The 22,846-nt window shown below is 39.0% G+C and overlaps 1 protein-coding gene across 1 annotated transcript; it reads right to left on the bottom strand.

The window, feature by feature from the left end:
- Positions 1–546: 546 nt before the first annotated feature.
- CFAP57 (cilia and flagella associated protein 57) lies at positions 547–22,815 on the bottom strand. Its single transcript, XM_062497617.1, has 22 exons — positions 22,659–22,815; positions 22,256–22,572; positions 20,659–20,945; positions 20,340–20,505; positions 19,245–19,397; positions 18,065–18,204; positions 17,232–17,397; positions 16,715–16,828; positions 15,999–16,211; positions 15,173–15,346; positions 13,784–13,945; positions 13,196–13,351; positions 11,032–11,125; positions 10,160–10,350; positions 9,335–9,508; positions 8,079–8,237; positions 7,529–7,672; positions 6,324–6,440; positions 5,139–5,273; positions 4,910–5,053; positions 1,010–1,136; positions 547–725 (listed from the first exon to the last, which is right to left on the bottom strand). Exons 1-22 carry the CDS (start codon positions 22,813–22,815, stop codon positions 547–549), a joined length of 3,669 nt encoding a protein of 1,222 aa, XP_062353601.1.
- Positions 22,816–22,846: the final 31 nt, after the last annotated feature.

The raw sequence follows: 22,846 nt of genomic DNA, 5'->3' as shown, positions 1-22,846 counted from the left end.
CTCTAGCTTGGGTGTGCTTGAGTCAAAGGTTGCCCTCACAAGGTAATTGATTGTTAATCTGTGACTAGATACCTGCTTGGAATAAAAATTACATCAGTTTTAAGAGCAGCAGTCCATTGTTTGGACATAGGCAATTTAATACTGGAAAATAAAAGGCTGATGTTGAATTTTGCAGCACAGTGACACCAAATTAGAATTCTAGTAGAAAAGGCTTATAGTTGGACCAGCTCTTCTGAAATATGACTCATTAGTTTTCAAGAGAAAGATGAATACCTAGCATGAAGGCACAAAGATTAGTCTTACACTAACACAATTGGTTTTTTTTTTTTTTGGCTCCTAAATCTCATGAAAAAGGCAGATTTCAGGAAAGTAAAAGTGATCAGAGAACTGATTGCTTCAAAAATGCTTCTAATGGAAGAGTATAGGATCATGTAAGAATACTCTATGCTGTTGCATTTCTGATCTTGCCAGGAGTATATAATAACATAAAGCATCCTTGAACCACATCAGTGTTGCTTTGTCCTGTGGCTTCTTTCCAGATTCAGTTCAGGAAGATTTCTGACCAAACAAGACTGAACCTGGACTGTTCAGGGCTTGGCCCTTCTCCTGGATTTGGTCTCGCAGATATTGAATTTCTAGCTGCTGCATTTCTATGATTTTTTCACTTTCCATCTCTGGATTCAACCTCAGGACATCTGTGCTGGACAGAAGTTCACTGGAGGGAGCTGGAAGATAAAATAGAGAGGATATAATACAGTAACAAAGGTCCAGCTCATACAGTTCTTTGGCATGAACAAGGGAAAGCATCTTTCAGGGCTGAAGGAGTAGATCTAAATAGCAAGAATCTGGAGGATTTAGCAGCTTCTACGATTAACATTAAAATGAAACATGTACCACCAGGCAGAAAAGCCAGAATGAAACACAGACAGTAATAGAATTGTCCACCAAGGACAAAAAGGGCTTCTGCCCTCACTACTAACAATATGGAAAATATACAAGAACTATTCACCTGTGTCTTGAATTGCCTGTTTGTTCTTGTTTAATCTCAGTGCTGACTGGAGGTTGTGCACCTGTGCGTTGGCCACCCTCAGTTCTTGCCGCAAGTCATTAATTTCCTTAATCAGACTCATATTTTCCTGCAAAAACAACATGATCTATAAGGAAAAGCACAGTTACTATCTATCTGGGCAATATGTATCTTCGTATCTTTGAGAAAGCCACTGGACAGTATAGAATCAGTATCCCAAGCAGAAGGTACTGAGCAATCAGGGGAATACACAACATTTCAGGTAAGACCACAGTAGATGTGACACAGAACATGACAGTATTCAAATCATGTTGTCTCAAGAAACTAATATTTGTTTTGCTTTTCTGACTGCAGCTGCACTCCAAGGTATCATCTTCCTTGTAAATTCCAAAGGGAAGCTCAGGGCCTTCCTAAATTGATCCAATTAATTCAGAATTAATGCAAAGAATTCCCATCTCTCCCTCCAGCGTGTATTATTTTTCTTTTCATTTGTCACTATGTATTTGTTCACTTAAATTATCTTTATCATCTTGAAATTATTCAAAGCCCTCTTCATTAGTTCTGTCAGACATCACTTTTCCACACATATATTAGGAAATATATGAAGCATGTGGAGACTTGAGATAACTACTGCTAACATGCTGCTACGAAAAAGTTAGCAATGCATCAATCTTTTGTTCTTTTTTTGTATTAGTCAGTTTTCAGCCCATAAAAGTTCAATCCTCTAATTTTTTTAGTAGCCTACCATGAAGCATCTTGCTGAAGGAGCTGTGAAAATGACAGTAAAAGTGCCATTGTTGCAACAGGTTCAAAGACTTCAGCAAAACCAGTATGGGTTAAGACTAGTGAAGGATGATAACACTGCTGCTCATGATATTGAAACAGGAGCACCATTAACTAAATATTTTTTTTTTGTATTCAAGAGAGTGGAGTGGAATTGTATATATATTTGCCTCTTACAAGGACAATGAAATACCTTAACACATCAGTAACTAGGGCAATTTTTAAACAGCTGCCAGCACACTTGAACCAAGAATAGCAACTATTTCAGCTACCTGTGGTGTCTTTTCAGAACTTTTGGAACACAGTGGCAATATTTTAAAAAGATAGATGGCAAAAAGGCATGTTTAGGGCACCTCACAATACCAGCCTCAAGCAGTAGGGAACCCACTAAAACAGCAGGAGAGAAGAACAAGGACGAATTAATTTTTCCCATGAAAATGGTGTCTTCAAATCTTGTTTTTCGCTTTTGTATTAATGATAATTTTGGTTGATAATTATGTTGCCACAAAAGATTGTGCAAACATACAACTCAGTTCCTTTGAGTATACTTATAAAAGTGTTGGCACCACACAACTGCAGGCTGGTCAGTAGTGAAGTACAAAGCTCACTGCACCCCTCAGTATGTGACTGCACTCAAGGAGTTCAGGCTGGCAGCAATAGCTCAGGGCACGTGTGTGGCAAGATTATCAAGACTTCACACTAAGGCAGGTACAGCAGCTGTGCTTTAGTTTCTACTCAGCTGAAGATCACTGACCAGAGGAAGAGTGTGGGATTCATTAAGATCTGAACTTGTTTGGCAAGAAGTGTGGTTATGCTTGCAGTGGCTATGTTGGACTATAAATGCAGCAGGAGTTGGTTTCCTCAGGGAGCTCTGGAACTGTAATATTTTGTTAAGTCCGACTTGTCTAATTCAAGCCTTTAAATACAGATGAAATTTGACACTATGCATTTATTCCAGACCTTGATCCTGAAAGAACACACCAAGAGGGTAACTTCCAATAATAAGTCAAGGTAATTTTCTTTTGAGCAGCTTTCAGGGTTGGGTTATAGCATTTCCCTTTAGGTGTACTTTAGTCATGAGCACCTTCAAAAGTCCAGTCCAAGTGATTACCTGCTGCTGTCAAATGAAGATCTTGCTTTTAGTCTATCAGAAAATATAATACAGAGTATTTTGTATGAAGCAATCTGGGCTATGTAGAAATGTCTTGTTTGGTTTTCTTGGTGCTAGAAGGCTGTTGGTTGACTGATAATATTTTCCTGAAGAAGCCTTCTCTGCAGAGAGATTAGCCTTTAATTCAATATTTGCATTCTGACAGAATGCTTGCACTGCAATTCAGTGTCACAGAATGGATTAAAGTAAATGCTCATGGGAAAACTCATTTGTCACGGGATGCTGTGGCAAAGAACCAATTGTTTCAGAAAAGGGACTGATCAAATGCATGGATGATGAGGCCATCAGGTACAATGCAATCTACTGTCTAGGAAGTCCCTGCAGTGCTGACTGTCAGAGACAGGTAGGACACATAGAAAATTTCATCCTATGCAGGCTTCAGTTCAAGCAGCTCCACTTCGAGGTTATTCAGTGTCTCTGTTTTTATGTATCCAAAGAATCCATTACAAATACAAAAGGTTGGAGGGAAAACCAACAGTTGAGTAACAGGCAACTTGTAAACTGGTAAGAATAATTGAATTATCTTGACAGTTCTAATCATCTGTTGCAGCAGTCACTAGTGGAGTGTACCTATGAATAATCTCTCAAAGAAGAGGGCATAGCTCTGAAAATGCAAGCACAACTGAGGAATAATAGAAATTCAGAGCTAGAAGACTGTTAAGATGTCATTTGCTTTTTCAAAATGATCCTCATAGAAGTTTATCTAAACTAGTCTTAAAAGCCCCTGTGAAGGACTGGAAGGCCATGATAATTCCTGCTGGCTGTAAAATCTCATTAATCTACTGGACTTCAGAGAACTGCTTTTTCTTTGAAGAAACCAAGCTGGTTAGAATCTTTGATATCTTCATCTTCCAGATGTTTTATTAATTTGGTTTTAATCATCATTTCATGTTAGGCTTACTGATCCAAGACATCAAGTATTATATTTATGAACACCATCTGTCACCCTATTCCAGTAAGGAAATTCTCCAGGTTATTTTCTGAACCCATCTCCTTTTGTGCCAAAGGAAACATCTAACTCACAGAAAGAGTAAAAAAAAAAAATAGAATAGCGTCAGGGAAGAAGATTGCTGCTGTCTAGCCCTGAAGAAGCAAATTATGAATAAATAGCAAACAACAGATGACTTAGGAGGGGACTGAGATTTAATGATCCTGAGGAAGCACAATAAAGTAACAATGCAGAAAGGGCCACGGAGGGGAAAAGGAAGTGCTGAGTGAGCAGAAGGAGATCATGCTAAGGAGAGACTAGAAAAGCTGTCCTCCTAGCATGTCTGGTGTGGGGCTCTAGGTCCTCCCACTCCAGATGAAAACAAAGTCGATCTTTGACCACAGCAGTCACAAGTTTACTTTGCTTTGTAAGAAACAAGGATTCTGAGCAAGAGATCTTGGTACAAATAGACTTATCGCCCACATATTTCTGAACTTCCTTGAAAATTTTGGATGTGAAAACAGACATTTTTTCTGAATTCTCATCAGTAAGCATAGCACTATGTGGACAGAGCAGGGGTTTTATTTCTTTTCTTCCTCCAAAATTACTTCCTAAACATTATTACACACCAGATACAGTTTGACACCCAAACAAGGGCAAATTGACTATGATGCCAATTATAAATACTGTTTGAATTAAAAATTAAGTACATTAATTTCCTTAAAATCATCCATGCAACAGAAGTTCCCTATCTCCTTTTAGGGAGTGGGAGATAAACAAAAGTATCTACAAAACAGCATCCATTTCTGACTTCAGAGATCTTGCTCTTTTTGTTCAGAAAAGTTAATAGAAGTGCTTGAAAAATTTAGGAATTTCTGGCAAGAAAGCCAACCAAAACCATTTCAAAGTCCTAAGAAACCATAACAGCAAGGTTACTGAAGTCTCTTGTGCAGCTACTTCCTTTGTTCCCCCTCCATACCACAAGGAAAAGTCTTATTACCTGCAGGATTCGCATGTAAGCAGTGTGGTGCATTTCCTTATCCTTTGTCACCTTCTTCCTTAAAACTATCAAATTTCTCTCATTATACTCTTGCTGTTTCTTGAACTGCTGCTGCAAATCTGCATCTTCTGCTTGAACTCCCACCTGAGAAGGCGCAGCATGTTTTACCTCAGTAATTGCACTACCAGACAAAGTCGTGGGCAAGGAGAAGGCAAAGGTCTCGACTCACCATGTCTGATTGATGCACATACTTGGTGTAGAGTTCACAGATACTATCTTTCATTTTCCTAGGATGGTGAATGAAGCTCACACAATTATGAAGATCTGCCTTAAATCGTTTGATGAGGGTTTCCATATCTTGCTTCTGCAAGAATGATGTAGTCACATTCTTATTTGGTTCATCAGAACACTCCATCATGCAATCTTCTACAAAGTCTAGTAGAACTGGTGAAAACTTTTATACACTTTCTTCTTTCACTTAATTGAAAAACAAATTAAATAAAAACTCATTGGAAATGTGAGCCCTATGTGTTGAACAGCAATAATAGATTTCAGAGTAGTAATAAGCCAAGATACTTTTATTAGGTAATATCAGTGCCAGCTTCCAAAGATGACATCTGAAAAACAGTGGCTCATTATGCTATTGCCCACTGTCCTTTCCAAAACACAGGATTACAGAATATGCTGAGTTGAAAGAGACCCACGAGGATAATTGAGTCTAAGCACAGGACATCCCCAGGATCCACATGATGTGCCTGACAGCATTGTCCAAATGCTGTCCTGCCTTCTTATTTAGAAACAACACACCAACAGTTAAGAAGAGAAGGCAAGGGACAAAACATCAGACACATGCACAGCTTGCTGATTTCACATCAGGATTGCCTTCTTATTCTCTCTTGGCTTCTGCCAGGTCTCTCTACCTGCTTCCTCACACATGCACTGCCTGCTAAGCTCCTCCACCTTCACCTGCAGTCCCTTTTCCTCCCTCATGTCTGATATATTGTCAAACAAGGGGTCCTTGACTCCTCCATTAATGAGACTTTCCTTTACATCATCCTACTAATGCCTAGGTGGTGTCCTTCATGCTGCTCCTGTTTAGGCCAAGTGCTCCCAGATTTCAGGCTTGAGCAGGAACAAATAGTACAGCATTCACTTTGCTCTTCTATTAAACTCAGGACAATATGTGTTGATGCATAAATAACTGGATTCTTTTTTTAAAAAAAAAATATGAATGGTCTAAGCTGGTTGCAGGCTTGGAAGTTTTGTGTCTTTGTCCCCACTGAACCCCCAGAGACTCTCTTGGTCCTTGGAAACACACCCTTGAAGTAACTGTTTGCTCAGATTAGTGCTTCACCAGTGTTCTGTCCCCACCAATGTCATTCTGTGGGACCTGCATAGTGGGGGTACCCCATACCTTTTCCATCTCTCTGTGCACCTCACGAGCAGTTGCCTTCTGTTTCTGTTGCAGTTGTGTGATGTTCAGCTTCAGCTCTATGCTCTCCTTGCGGAATTGTTCCAGCTCCTCCTCCATCTGAAAGGAAGCAGGGGGAGGAAATCAGGGCTAAAAGGAGAAAAAACAACACATAACAGGAAAACCAGAGACTGGAAATACAGACTTGAGGGAATAGGTCCCCCTTCAGGTTGAATGACAATATGAGAAGCGTCAATTTTGTAACAACACTGCCCTCTGTCAGAATATACAGAAACCACAGAAATGAATATCCAACTGTTGAGTCACATTAATTTAAATTGAGTGATACCTCTTAAATTCCTTGAACTGAATGGAAGCTCTGCCATTCCATCTGAATAAAAATGAATGAGGTGGAAATGGATAGTCAATACTGGAAAGAGTAAGGGCAACAATAACTAGAGCCTGATACTGAAAAGAAACAAATGGACTGAAAACTGTGGGTACATGTGCAGAACACACAGGAAAAACCAGTAAGGATACTACAGCATTTACTTATGGCATGAGATGGTGACCAGAAAAGACAACAAAGATTTCGTCTTGCTAGTCTGAAGTACATACAAATTGTTAATTCGTTTGCATTTTATTTAAAAGACTACATCACCATAGTCCTAGTTGGGCTGAACTAAGGATACATCTATGCAGAGATCATAGTAAGTTTCCATCTTAAATAAGTTCCCTCAATGAATTTGCTATATGCTAAGTATGAATACTTTCAAATTTCCCATTCATCAACTGATGGATATCATTTGTCCATGTACCTAACCCCTAGCAGAGTTATGTTTGCATAAATCTGCAACATTTCTGAGAGAAGAAATTGACTCTCTTCCACCAGATCAGTAAAAGGAGTGTCTTGCAAATGCTACAGGGTACATGGAGGGCAACAACATAAGGATCAGATCTACTTTTTAGCAAAATCTAGAATTACATACAGAAACTTAAATAACTATGTTTATCACTGGTAGCCTGTGATAGAAAATTAAATAGCTATTGTGAACAGTTATTTTTATTAGCTGATATACAGATATTGAATAAGTGCTGTGTATCCTTGAAAGAAGTCCAGGAACAACCAGGGTGGAATCTTTCATGTACTTGTTGGGCCATCTTTATATTAAGACAATAGGCTTAGGCCAAATGAAAGTGTTACTCACCTCACTGATCTGTTTCTTCATTGTCTCAATATCATTTTCACGTAACTCTATTTGCTTCTTAAACTCCTCTATTCTGTAACTCAGCACAAACTTGAAATTTTGCAGCTCCTGATTTTTCATTTTTAGATCATTAATATGCTTCTCCTGGAAGAAATGGGTACAGAGATCTGAATTAGACCCAGAACTCTCAAACAGATCCCTAGGACAAGGAACAAATATGGAAGAAGCAAATTCAGCAGTCACCGATCTTGTGGAAGGTCGAACTCCAGCTGCAAATCTACAGGTAAGATGGGAGGGGGCAAATAGTGCTGAGCCATTTACAAATCCTAGAATGGGGGATGAGAAAGTCAACATCCTGAACTTGAGCTCCCCAAGAAAAGCTTAGAATGCCAACTAAAAACCAAAATTCCAAACTGGAGATCACAAATTCCTTAAGCTGAAACCAAGTTTCCAATCATGTGACACTATCACAAAAAATACTATTAAAATAAATATCTCTATTTAATTGAGGGAGGTGATTTTGACCTCATGTAATTGTCCACTTTCTCACCTTCTCTAGGATAGTCTCAGTTCTCTCTTTAATATCTGTCTTTAGTGCCAAGATGTCCTTTTTTAATGATTTAATGATGTCTTGCAGCTTCTGCTGTTCCAGTCTCATTTCCTCAATATCCCTGTTTCGGTCCTTGAGCTCTTTCTGTAGGCTGTTCAACTAGAGAGGCAAACTAGTAAGAACTTAACAGTCTCCAAAAGCTCCAAGCACAACTTGGTCCTCCTATTCTGTAGGATACCTTGTAGATAGTGTGGGATAAAGGATATCAAATTAAGATATGATGAAGGAGCAGCATGTCACTTAAATGCCTGTAATTCAAAAGGGAGTTAAGTATTGAATACCTACTGCACCAGAAGGAAGGAGGGAAATTGCATCCAGCAGAAAGAAAGGTATGGATATTATGCATAAGCATCAGCTGCAGATAACATTCAATCAATGGAATATTCTTATAAGGTGAAGGCAATACATCTCTAAAGATGGAAGACTGGAAGGGTGCCCAGTTCATAGCTCTTGAGTACCCTCAAAATCCCTGCCTCAGAACTAAGTTCTGTAAAGCCAAGAAAGCTAGAACCAATGAATGGTGCTGAACAAACTGTAAGGACACATGAAGAAATTGCTGAGGTCTAAAAGACAAAGAAACTAAAGACAGTACCATGATAGTAGAGGGTATGAAAAGAACCTGTCTCCAGATAGATACTGGAGAAAACAAAAAAGAAAAAATTGTCCCTCTAACACCCTTAGGCAAATGTAATACCCAGACAATAAAAGAGGTAAAATATTTTATGCCTCCTTTAAAATCCCAGTAAAGCAAATAAAAAGTGATGATGCAAACAAAACACAGAGATTATTGCATCAAATGAAGCAGAAGTATTTTACCAATAAAGCAAAGTATTTGATGTTAGAAAAATTAAAAGTTCATTTCTTTCCTGTCATAGGATGAACAATATTATTTATAGTTTAAAATAGTGTAGAAAAAATAGTGTAGTGTACACTTCCACACAGAGGAAGTGTACTAATAAAAACATACCTCCTTTATGATCTAATTATATCAGCAATACAATAGCAGAGAGCTTCTCCTTCTGCCCAAATACTCTACACATTCAAACTAACCTAAGAATGGGCTACTGTTCTCATATGAAATGTCACATATTTAAAGACTAGATTAATGGACTAAATTGACATGCCATTAATCACATTCAATCCTTGGTTATAGGTTTTCTTGTGCAGGTCTGGTACTAGCACAGAATAAAAGATACCCTTTTATTCATGACTCCTATTTCTCCTCTCAGTTGCATGTTGGACTCCTTTTCTTCCACGAGCTGTCTCTCATACTTGTCTTTGAGTTCCAAGATTTCTTTGTCTCCCTCTTCATAAATTAGTTTTTCCATTTCTTCATGTACTTCAATCTGCTTCCTCATATTCTCCTTTGCCTGCAGTTAAGGAAAACAAATATTAGAGAAGGCAAGAGTAAGAGACCAATAAAGGAGAGATATAAAAGGTTATTTGTAACTGTGTTTCTCCTGGAAGAGTCTATGTTTAGTGGAATATTCAATTGCAGCAATATCATCTAAGATAACTTGTTAGTGGATTAAAGTAACTTTAGAAACTGATAACATACACATTGAGGTTTGTTTTTTTAAATGATTCTTAAGACTTGAAAGCTTAAAGTTAGGAATCTGGCCCAAATACTAACATCAACAAACTTGTTCTGGCTGCAGAAATCACAAACCAGTATCACTTAGGATCTTTTAAAATTGCTGTTTCTGATGCATTAGGACCAATGAGCACTCAGGTTTGCCTCAGTCTCTGTATGCCTCTCTTCCTACATTCTTTTCAAATTGGTATTGCAACACAGGGCTGCAAATAGTAATGATGATTGGATTTTATTACTCTAAATATGCAAGTATCAGTTATCTGTCTACCTTTTGTCAAGCCAAATCTTTGACCTTAATGTCCAGCTGTTTTTTAAATATTCAAGATATTTATCTTTGTTCTTCAAATCATGCAGGTAATAGGGAACATTTTATCACAGTTGAAGATAAACTTGGTCAACAAATCAAACTGCAAATCGATCTTCCTACCTCTTCCAGCAGAACAGATTTATCTTTAAGTTTTTTCTCGTAATGTTCTTTCAGCTCCGCCACAGCCATGGTTTTGCTTTCCTCCAAATTGTGCAATTGTTTCTCGTAGTCCTCCTCCATCCTCTGGGATTTCACCTGAAGCTCCTGGTATTTCTCATTTTCTACTGAGAGTTTCTGACTACTCTGAGATTCTTTTAACAGGAAAAATATGGAATGGATAAAACTAATAGAAAAGAGGAGTGAATCCTATCCTTCTGCAGCTATCACTTCCTTATTATTTACTGTCTTTTTGGCGGCAATAAATTTTTGTTTGCAATAAATTACAAGTAGAAGTAGTTCATCACTTTCTTCAGCAGATATACAGGGGCTTTAGACTTTGTAGCCAAGCAAAATTGACAACTAATTATTTCAGATGCATTTCCTTGGGATGAAAACCTTGGCAGAATTGTGTAAGCTCAATTACTACGAAGTATCAATAGGCAATGAACTCATTTATGGAGGGACTTTTTGGTACTAATTTGCAGTATTTTTATCTTGATTACAAATCTGGAGTCCAGGTATTTCCAGGCTGTGTGCACCTCCTTGCTGAATTGGATGACTGCACTGTTCTTGCACAGTGATCTGTGCATAAATAAATAAATAAATAATCTCAAGAACCAAACCCCTAAGATACAGGGCCCATGTGCATGTTCTCATCATGGGCACATGTATGGTGCAGTTTAGACAAACATTTGGTCTGCACCAAATACCTACATGACATACATCCATTTTTCTTTATACCTCTACTCTAGTAATCCCTCCCTGTCACATCATTTGCTATCAACAATGCATTTCCCCCAGTTTCTAGTTACCAACACTGGTTATAGCCTCACCTAGCCGTTGCACCTCCCTAGCCTGTTTATCCATCAGCTCAGACAGTTGAACCTGGTATTGTAGCTCCTGCTTTTCTTTCTCTTCCTGTAAAATCTGGGATAAAAAAAATAAGAAAAATACATTTTAATTTGAAACTAGACAAGCAATGTCCAAATTGTTTGGAAAAATCCTCTGGTGAAGAATACATACACAACAGAAATATATTTGAAATCTCTCACCGAAATTGAGATGCCATGTGTCATTAAAACAAGTTTTCCCACATATTAGTTTGTTTTGACAAGTTAAGCTAAGCAAAGCTAAGGAAAAGCAGCAAACAGAGCTCATATAATACAAGGTACTATTCCTAATCTAAAAAGAGAAATCTGTGAGCTAGTAAAAGCCTGACTCCTTTAGGTATGCCTGGCTGAGGAGAATTTGCAGTTCCATAAATTATTGTCCAGATATTAAAGTTCAAGCTGCTTTGTGTCTCACTCGAAGCAAATTTGAGCTGCTAAAATGCTGACATTTGCGTAGTATGACATAAACATAAGCAAGAGTGAATTTTAGATGCCATTCACTTAGAATGTCAGCTTGCCACTACAAATTACTTAATCTTCTAAAAAAGTACAAAGAACTGGAGCAAGAAAACAGCTGAGAAATTTCCCAGAGATGCTAGGAATTTTACCATAGTAACAATATTTTAATTTTCTTCTCGCATCAACTGCATAGGTCTTGCATATGGAGAAATATTCCATTTGTCTGATCGATACAACTACCAAGTCTAAAGCTGTAATTCAGTTTAATCTTAACATGTACTGATACTTGAACAGGAAGTACAACTTGCCTGCCTAGAAAACTTTTATTCACCTTCAAAGGCATTTTGTTTGCAAGCCTATAATCAACAAATCTAAAGAATTTTCAGTGTAGATGAGATTATTATAACTTTATAGCCAAGCACTACTTATCAAAAGACCTAAAGAACTGCAGAAAAAAAGCCCAGCAGAGATAGAACAGATGTGGAGGAATCCACAAGAATTTAAATGGCTTTCTTGTACAAGGTTAGGTGCTACAAAAGAGAGGAAAAATAGAAATGCTAAAACTCAGGCTATTTAGAGAAAAAACCCACAATGAGACAAGCCAAAGAATCTGAAAAAAATACTTGAAGAAAACATTAAAATGAATAATTAAACCTCCTCAAAAAATGAATATCAAAAACCTACTAGAACAATTGTAGGGCCAAAATACAAGAAAGGTATAAAAAGAGCACTTGAAAATTAAAAACCTGTAAAATACTACAACTAATAAATAACTTGGCAAGCTTTCATACTGAACTCCTTTATGTGTAGTCAAACAGAAATACTGCTTGAAGGGACTATGCACAACTCGATAAAATAAGCAGTAACAAATCACCAGAACAGGACAGTGTTCACCCAAAAGCTCAAAAGAACATGAGGTTGACAGGCTTGAATCATGATATATAATCCCTTACTTTGAGTTGTCTTACTGCAAGAGAAATTACTATTGGATCCCTTGCCTTCTACATCTAAAAGAAGTCCAGAAATATAACTAATTACAGGTCAGAAATCCAGTGTGTGCAACAGACAGATGGACAGAATAGCATTATCAGACACAGATAAATAAGACACAGGGAAGAATTATTATAGCCTTTCCTTTTCAGGGGAGTCCTGCTTCATGACCACAATGAAATCAATAAGCACATGAGCACTAGACCTCCAGGGAATATATCTTACTTTTATTTTCAAAAAGCATACAAGAAACCTCAGCAGACGTTCTTAAAAATCTAAGCAGATTTTTAAGGACATAAAGAAGGCAGCATTAAGGAGAACAATTGTTAGATCCTGCAGCAGCTGCAGCCTTATAGGAAAAGGAGCTTTGAAAGTACAGTGGCGTTTCTACTACTGATCCTCAGTCTCAGGCAGTATTTATTGTGCTGGTTTTATGTGAAGATACATACAGGGTACCTAGGAGAATTCTTGCATCCCCTTGTACCTCTAAGATACTTGACTCAAAGGTAGTTTCATGCTTTATAAATATCAAGAACATCTTAAACTGGAAAGGAATTATTTCAGATGCTGTATGGTATTTCTACATATGTAATGGAAGCTTGAACTCAATTCTTCAGTAAAAGATTTCTTAGTATTGGTTCTGCAACATGAATCATACCTGGTGTTTAGTTTTAAGGGAGTCTATTTCCTGAGTGAAATTCTCTTCCAATGCTTTTATTTTTCCTTCACAGTACAAGTCCTTGAGACGTAGCTCGTAATAATTTTCTGTCTGTAGATCTTTCACACAAATCTGCAGGTCTAGTATTGCCTGACTCTGTTAGGACATGAATGAGAAAACAGTTTTAAGAGAGAGAATATTTGCCATTAGCAACAGCTTGTTAAAGATGTTGTATTTACATGTACATGTTTATGAACAACTGCCTTTACAGAGAATCTTCAGACAATCAAGAAGTTCCAGAAGTAAAGTTCCTTTGCTGTCTTACAAGATGGTTCACAGAAATGCATCTTTTGACTTCTCTACTCCATTAAAAATGTTTTCAAGAGACTGGGGAAAGTATTAGAGAAAAATCTAATCCACACTTGCTGTTTGTACAATGCTGTTTGCACATTGACAAGCCACTGCAGCAACTTGCTGTAACCTCTGACCCAAGCCATGCAAGCCATATAGGACTGGCTGGTAACATGCATTATGCAGATGCAATTCACAGAAATCCTATGATTTATGTTCACAAGATGCTCCTCCTACCTTCTCGTCTATATCTGATCTCATTATCAACACTTCCTCAGCATACTTTAGTTCCTGTTCTCCTTTCACTCCCCCACCTTCTTTATCATGCACTTTCCAGATAAATACACAGCCATCCTCTGAGGCAGTCAGTAGATATTGGTCATCACTTGTTACTGTCATCTTAGAAGGAAGGGACAACAAAATAGTAGATGAGACATGGAAGAATGGAGACAGTTTTATTTTACACCACGTTTTTCTCCCCACCCACATACTCTCTTAATTTCTACCGCAGAAAGTCAACTGTGGAAATAACACAGTCCTACTACCAACATTTTGATTATGTCTCCTATTCCTGTTCTACCTCCTATTCCTGTTGAAACAACAAAGGGAAAGGGAAAGAATTTGTGTAGACACTGGGTCTGCTTCTGGTCTCAAAGTATAGGAAGTTTTTTAAAAACCTGAAACAGAAAAGACCTTCTAGACAACTATAGCACAAACAGGCAATTTATATGACAATTCTGAAGGTCTCTAGTGTTTCTCTTTGAGAAGTTGCATGAGTGACAGATGGCTAAATGTTTTCTTTTGAAACTACAGCTAAGCTCACCAAGAACTATGTAGTAGTAACTGCTGTTACCTCCTCCAGACCTCCTGTGGCTGTCTAATCTGGAATGGGGTACCTGGGAGCTGATACAGATTTCAATGGAGGCAAAAGTAGAGTTAACTGAAGTTCATATTCTAATGTTGGACTGTGCAAGGATAAGTCAAGGTGCTGTAGTTGACAGTGATACTTCAAATACCAAAATTATGACTGGCTTTAACAACACAGAACATGTGGCTTCCTGGAGAATGAGTGTGCTACCAAAGCACACTGAAGGAGCTGGCAGAAGTGCTCACTGAGCCCTTTCAGTCATGTGGCAGCAGTACTGACTCACTAGAGAAGCCTCAGCTATCTGGAAATGGGCAAATGTGATGCCCCTCTACAAGTAAAAGTGATGCAGTCACCATCCCTGGAGATATTTAAGAGATGTGTAGATGTGGTGTTTGAGGACATGGTTTACTGTGGATTTGGCAGTGCTGGGTTAACAGTTGCACTTGATGACCTAAAAGCTCTATCCAACCTAAAAAATTCTATGACAAAATTACCTTTCTCTTTCCAGAAGGAGCTGTATCAAAGTTCTCTATCCAATATGCCATGTTTAGTAATCTGGTGCAAGCCACTTTTTAGCCAACAGCTTATTCTCTGACATATGTAGATACAGGACTCCTATGAATGCTGCAATATTTATTCTCCATGTGCCATTTCAGCCTCAATTTTAACATATTATGCTATGAATTGAGAAGAATAATCAACCTTAAAGGAGCTGTGTGTAGCTGGCACCTCAGGGAAAAGAAAGAACTCTGTGCTACCTTTGTAACAGCACCTGCATGGGCCTGGTACTCGCTGAAATCCTTCTTCAGAGTTAATGGGTACTTCATGGCTCGAATTGTCCCCAGGGATGTACCAACAAATATCATGCGTCCGGAAGGAGACACAGCGACAGTCGTATAAACAACGTCAAAAGCAGGCACTTCGTGCTGGATCTAAAACATAAACAAACAGCACAAACCACCACACAAACCATGAATACTGCATTAAGTATTGGTTTACCTATTGCATGAGCAATTGTTAAACCTCTGCCTGGGGTAGCACATAATGCAGTTAAAAGAATCTACATGCCTATAGAAGTATAGCCTGAACAGTAATTAGTATTAAGTTTCATACATTTTTAAAAAATGCGTATTTTAGATTTAAAAGAAATATTTAGATATAAAAAATCTGTATTTGTTACAGTTACCAGTATTAAAATTTCAAGCCAAGTTAATGCATGATCTAAAAGATGTAATGGTTATCACATACAATTTACTACTTTTCTGGGAAAAAAATGCACGTAGATACAGCTGTAGATGTGATACATTTGTATTTCAGCAGAATGGTTGATACAATATAGCCTAGTTAGTTTGTTAGGCGGATTAGAAGATTTCTAGGTAAATCCAAGTAAAATTACAAAAATATAAAACTACAACAAAATCTCAGATTTCATTGTAAAGGACATAAGAACACAAAAGTGTCAGTAAATATCAGAGCTTTCTAAACCAGACCAATTCCTATTTACCAAATGGATGCTAAGGAAAGCAAAGCACCAGTACCCTCCCCAGAGAATGTAGCAAAATCCTGGAGTATTTGTTAGCTCACCAAAGACTTTGAAATTTCTTTGAGAGTTCGGTCAGATCCAACAGCAAAGATGATTTTGGCATCATGAGTCAGGGAAATGCTGCTGTAGATGCAGGTCTTGAGCACACACTCTGACTCTTTTTTACCTGTCAACAAATTCCACTCATAGACAGCACCATGTGTGTCACAGGAGACAAATTTAGTGTCATCTGCACTCCATTTAATTGCACGTACCTGGCAAAAGCAAAACACACCAAGGAACTTGATGTGTAGGTTATAGACATACAGCAAGGAGTCATCATACTGGTAAAGTCATGACAACTTCAGAATCCTACTTCAAAGCCTTACTGAAAAACCTCTAGGTGTTTCTCAACCAATTCTATTTTAGCATTAGAAAAAAAACAAAAGCAGTAAGAACTACTTTATGAACACACTATCAGGAAAAAGTTCATTCCAACACGGAGTAGTAGATTTTATAATTATAATATATTACTGGGTTATTTTATTTTGTTCAGCCAGCTGCCAATCATTCACCTCCAGTTTAAGGGCAGACTTTTCATATGTATCTAGTGCATGAATGTTTTGCCTTCTGACAAATGAAAACTGGGTTTTCTATTTCTGTTTTTACATTTTGGGGTGATCTCAAGATTCAAAATTGTACTTTACCTCTTCAAAATGCATCTTATTGACTAATTAATAAGTTAATAAGTTGTACTGTATAAGATTTGTTTACTAACCTTCCCAGTATGTCCTTTCAGATTAGTAACATTCTCAAAGGTGATGCTGGAATAAATTTGAATCACATTTCCATTAACTGCAGCAAAAAGATGGCCTCCATTACTGAATGAGCACTACAAAAAGAACATAACCACGCATTACTGTAGTTGGAATGGATAAAAACATTAATGAATTGAATTTCAATTACATCCTTTAATATCAAATTGTTGCACAAAAAGAAAACTCCATGACGTAACTAGTCACTTATAGTTTTCTTAATCAATGCCATCCCCTGTAAAATTCAGTTCTGGATTATTTTTGAGTAAATTATGTCTTCTGCTGCTTCCCAGGTCCACACTTACACATCAGCCTCTGGGCCTGTTCTCCAACAGTGAGAATCAGATTCTTTCTCTAAGCTTTGATGAAGGACATCCTATATCCTATTTGGATGTATTGGAGAAGTTTTTATTTTCTGTCATGTTCTTCACCACTCTACTCCCCATAACTTCCCAGTTTAATTTTTGCACCACTCCTTACCTCTCTACACTTTTTCACAGCAAACTCCTTGAAAACATGCATGTCCTCATACAGCAGACTTATAAATCGTAGCTTGTCAGAAAACCCAACCAAACAGAAAAGACCGGTGGGATGAAGTGACACTGTGTATGCTTCCTCCTGATATTCCTTACACAGCTCCAAAGTGCTGAAATAGAAAATCATTGAGCTGTATGGAACTGGACAAACTCCACACTGCACACTTGACAGGATATTTTTTGGCCCAGCAAGGACACCTGCAGCTAAAATCTGACTCTGCCTTTTCCTTGAGGAAGTGTGTTGATATTTAGTTAAGTAATGATCACAGAGATGTTACAGGAAGCAAAAGCAAATTTGACTTTCTTTTTCACAGAGAAGGTGTGGAAGGTGCAAGAGCAAATCCTTGAGTACTGTAATATAATGAAGAAGACAAATGAATTGCTGATGGCAATCCTATACAAGCATCTCTTGAGATTTTTTTTTCCCTCCAGGGAACCTCAAGAGCTGGAGTCATTTTGCTTAAGAATTATGCCTAAGAAGCAGGATATGTGACAACAGTATCTTAGACAAAGCTGAATGAAAGAATTTTTTCCAAAGCACAAGAAGTCTGACACAAAAATAGCTTAATAGAAAAGTCTTTGTATTCCTTTGGCACCAGTTTTAAAGTCACTGCATATTCACACTCCCCAGATCATGTCAGTAATACCATTTACATCGCACACCACACAAGAATTTTACCAGAACAACACTCTCATTCATATGAGATTGCTGCTGCTGCCTCCTAAATACAATGTACAAAAAAGCAAGAGGTAAAAACAATACAAACAACTCTTTACTTGGTCTTGTAATTCCAGATGCGGACAGATCTATCCAGGGAACATGTAGCAAGAATGGGTTTCCAAATACACACGTCCAGACCAGTGACTGAATTAGAATGCAATGGGAAATTCATATATGCAAAATAAGATGTCTTCTCCTGAGAAGGAATGAGAGCATTAAGAAATCACAAATATTTCATTGCAGGCAGTAGGTCAGATTTTAAAAATCTATCATTTGCCTACAGTTGTAGAATAGATTTGAGGGATCCACTTAATCCTTTCACTGCACTGGTCTGAACATAACAATGTTAAAAACCCAACGATGTTGGCTTTAAGTTTACAATTAATAATCAAGAAAAGTGATGCAGGGCAGAGCAGTGAGAGCAGAACATAATTGTAGATATATAAAAAAGGGCAAGATTAGACAAATAAATAAAACTGGACATGCAAGAATTCAGTTAATACCTTCTGGTCATGCAGATATTTTTAAAAAAGTCAAGTGAGTGATAGAAAACTTCACTAGGATGTTTAGCTACCACATGCTGGAAGTGAAGCACCAATAAAATTTTAGGCTGCATGTGGAAATAGGACCCTGAACTACAACCCCTCTTCCTGTCAAGATATTTCCATATGCCTGTACACAGGTTAGGAACCCAATTCCATATAAGTCTATTTCATGATAATACATTTTTTCACTTGTATTTGTATTATTTAATTACTTCAGAATTAAATAATTATATTTCATTATATTTGTATTTCACAAAGAGGTTTCACTTCTAGCTAGGACTTCAACAACTATCATTTTAGAGTTGAATGAGATTCCCATGGCTGTTCCAGCTTTATCATTGCAATAAAGTTTCTGCATGTTACAGCGGAGCAGGGACCACACAGTTACATTGAGGATATCTCAGTTAAAGCCTTAGAAAAGTGGTTCAGCAGTAAGAGGCACCCTTAAATGGTCCTAAGTGTTCTCTATCATTCTGCTGAATAGCATCAGGTATTCACAGGGAGGGATGCTTGAGCAAGGGGCTACAGAAATACTGCCCTCAGAGAAACACACTCAGCACTTCATATCCTGAGCCTGAAAGGTTCATTAGAAAGATTTAATAAGAATTCATCACAGAAAACAACACTGACTAGCCTGTATCACTACAATACTGGACATGAAAGCTATGGAATGGGATCTAACTGCACTTACCCTTACAAGTTTGGTGGAGAACATTGTAAACATATAGAGCTGATTTTTATTTGTGCTAATGACCATCGTTTCCTCAGAGGGGCTGAAGCATATACATGTAATGTCCTGTCTGTTTGACTTTTTTGGCTCAGTGCTGAACAGGTCCTGAGGAAGCTGCACAAGAAAGGTATCCTGTGGGTTGTACCAGGTTTCCATGTTTTGGTAGTAGGTATGCATACACACAAACTTACGTTGCAGTGCTCCTCTAATAAGCACATACATAATATCAGCAAGACAACTTGGATATTTAATAGCACATAACAACTGCAAGACAGGGAGTAGAGGACAAGAGGAAAACCTAAAGGTGTCTATAACATCACAGCTGAAATAAAGTATCAGGGGACATTTCAGCAGTAATCTGAAGTACTGCACTAAACAAGAATTAAAATGGTACTAGAAAAATATCAAGAAAAAACCTAGAAAGTGTCAGAATGAGGACTGCCTAAAAACTGTGATTCAGAAGAACAGTTCTTTGTAATGTATCATTAAGGTAGATAAGTATTATTACAGGGTCTCATGCATAGGGAAGATCTGACCTTTTAGAATGAGAGTATAAAGCTTGACCAGCTCATTAGAGTTAAATGTTCTTATCCAGATATTTCAGTAGGTCAATGCATACAGTTTGCTACAGATCAGTTAGAAGGATTATTTAAGAGTGCACAGGTCTCATGACAGCTCTAACAAATACCTGAGGAGACAAAAGCTCCTCCTTGGAAAAAAACAAGCAGCCAAGTTCTTCAAAAGTGATGTAAACTATCTCTTAGTCCCAAAAGTCTCCATAGATAAAGGTTTCTTAAAGGTTTCCTGGAATTTAGCAGCCTCAAAGCACATTTTATATGTGGGAAGGGAACATACAGAACTACCCTGAAAAGGTCATCAGGCACTGACTTTCAGTGTCACCTTTGGCAACTCCTTTCAACATCACCGGGACATTTAGCTAATCCTTACAATGCAATTTAGCAGTGTGCAGAATGAGAAACAGAATGAGAAACACTCACAGTTCTCTAAACAGGGCTGTGCTGCAAAATTACTTATAAAAGCTTTTTTCCTCCTTACCCAGATTTCTTGACTCTCCTTGTAGACCTCCTTTTCCTCAGTCTTCTCAAACAGAAGAACAACCCCTGGGCTAGGTGAACATGCAAAGCCTTTGGAATATGCTGCAACTGCAGATATTTGAGGCAAGGAATGCTGTTGCAAACCACTATCTTCAAAGGCCAGTCCACTAGAAACACCAGAAATGCAATTAGGAAATGCATAAAGAAGCACAAACCAAAAAATGCTAAGCAGCAGTCAACATCATAAATTGGACAAGAAGGAATAACTAATCTGCAAGCAAAAGCATGGAACTATTACTAATGATATTTAACAGATTTACCTTTCATATTCTTCTGCTGTTGTATCTTCTTTTAGTTCCCTGGGTGGTTTTCTGTACTCCAAACTTGTCTCCCAGTGCAGCTCTCCAGTTTCAAACAAGCTAAGTTTGCCTGTGTCAGTGCCACATATAACTTCCTCCTCGGACAGCCAGGCATGGCACAAGTAGTTTTCTGGTTCTCCCCTTTGTAAATTCATCTGCTTTAAATATCCTTCACTGTACTTGAAAAGTTTAAAAAAGCCATTTCCAGTGATACAAACCTGGGTATTGTCTTGAGGATTAAAGCTCACCTATGGAACAAAAAAAAGAGGACTTATTTTTTTCAACTGCATTCACAAATAAGCAAATATTATACCCATTCTGAAGACTTTCTATACCAGGTACAAACAAGGGAGGATGGTTTATAGAAACATACAGGAATACCAAAGAGACTAAGAATTAGCCATAACTACAAAATGCAGTTTTCCCCCTTTCAAAAGTTTGTCTGTTAAAATTAAATTACAAAAGTAAGGCAAAAATACCTCTTCACTACTAATTAACAAATTTTTCCAGCAGCAAGCATCCTGAAAAGTGGGACCATTTGTTGTCAAAAGGCCAGGAATAAGTTCTGTATTCCTGTATTTCAGGCTGACAGTATGCACATGAATTCATTTAATTAGGTGTTTATTTGTTAAAATGATGGAATAGACATCTCAATACTCGACATGAAGGATAGGAGAGGTGGTTTGTAGTAATTTTTATGCTGAATGGGACTTGAGACAGCCAGAGTCTTTACACTCCCCTCTCCTTAGGAATTGAGGTCATGAATTCAGTAGTTCAGCCAACCTCTGCTTGTAACTATACCCCAGAAAAAATGGCAGCTGGAGTTCAACCAACACACGTACTGAAAGAATCTAAATGAAATCCATGAAAGAATCCATGAAAGAATCTAAAAAGGGGCACCTAAAGCTGGATGAAGAAATCATTTGTGTGCCATCAGTCTGCTCCTAGCCACTTTTCTCCTCTGACCTGAACACAGAAGACTGCAGGAAGGAAAAGATGCACGGAGAGCTTCCAAGAAGTGTGTTACCGACTACTGAGCCCAGTCAATATATTTAGAGTGTGCTCTTGCAGGGACACAAGGGACACATTACACACTCATTGGCCTATTGTACTGGGTCTGTAACAGAGATCTCATGTGATATATGAGAAACTCATGTGATACAACAGATACATGAGAATGTCCATTATGGGTCAATGCAAAACTTTATTTAGCCTAGTGTCCTGTTGCTGAGGGAGGCCTATAGAAGATGTCAAGAAAGGTCAGAGAAACTGTATGAAATCTACAGTGTAGAGCTCTCTCCTCCTCTTGCCATGGATAAAAGCTATGTGGCCACGGGAAAATGCACCGCACACATGTCCTGAAGGATGAACGCGCGTCCAACCTCGCGCCTGTTACTTGTTGAACTGAAGTTTGATCATTTTATCCACCTTTTGAAAAGTGAAGTATGCTCCCCGGAGAAGCAGCCAGCTGCCAAAGGAAGTGTTAACAACGAGCCGCAGAGACGCTGGCACAGCTCGGGTTCGAAGTTTTGGAAGCAGGCGGAGCTGGAGCCGTTACCTGGCAGGGGCCGTCGCCCAAGGCCTGGACACGGACGGACGCCGCCAGCCGCTGCTTCTCCCAGAGCCAGCAGGTGAGGTGCCCCTCGGGGGGGGCCGTGGCGGCCGCCAGGAGCCGGCTGTCGGGGGAGAAGGCGAGGGACACCGTCTGCCGCGCCGGCAGCTCGGCGGTGTCCAGCACCTTCCGCCGCCGCGCCCGCTCCGCCGTCAGCTCATAGACCGCCAGCACCGGCTGCTCCCCCGCCGCCTCCGACACCGCCAGGAACCGCCGGTCGGGGCTGACGGCCAGCGCCTGCACGCCCCGGCTCTTCTCCGTGCCTGCGGGGAGCAGAGCGGTCAGGGCGGGCCGGAGTCGGGACCGGGACCGGGACCGGAGTTAGGGTCGGGACCGGGTTCGGTGCCACCTGGGATGAAGTTGTGCCACTTGTGCTCGAGGTGCAGCCGCAGACAGCCTGCCCCCGCGGCGTGCAGCACCACCTGCTCCTCTAGGAAGCACACGCCGCCGACCACCGCCGGCCGGCAGCCGAACACGGCCACGGGCAGCACGGCCGCTCCCGCCATGCTGCCGCTAACGCTGTCGTTGTCGCCGTGG

The sequence above is a fragment of the Cinclus cinclus genome, chromosome 8, assembly GCF_963662255.1.
Source record: "Cinclus cinclus chromosome 8, bCinCin1.1, whole genome shotgun sequence".
Taxonomy (NCBI): Eukaryota; Metazoa; Chordata; class Aves; order Passeriformes; family Cinclidae; genus Cinclus; species Cinclus cinclus.
This window is presented reverse-complemented; position numbering and strand designations above follow the sequence as displayed.

Bases quoted from the DNA above. Each gene is read 5' to 3' on its own strand.
- CFAP57 (XM_062497617.1), bottom strand. From the start codon at position 22,815: ATGGCGGGAGCGGCCGTGCTGCCCGTGGCCGTGTTCGGCTGCCGGCCG. The intron at 20,506-20,658 runs GTAAATCTGTTA...TGGTGTTTCTAG, and splicing joins ACAGCAGAAGAATATGAAAG to TGGACTGGCCTTTGAAGATA. The intron at 7,673-8,078 runs GTGAGAAAGTGG...CATTTCTTCCAG, and splicing joins CTGAGACTATCCTAGAGAAG to GAGAAGCATATTAATGATCT.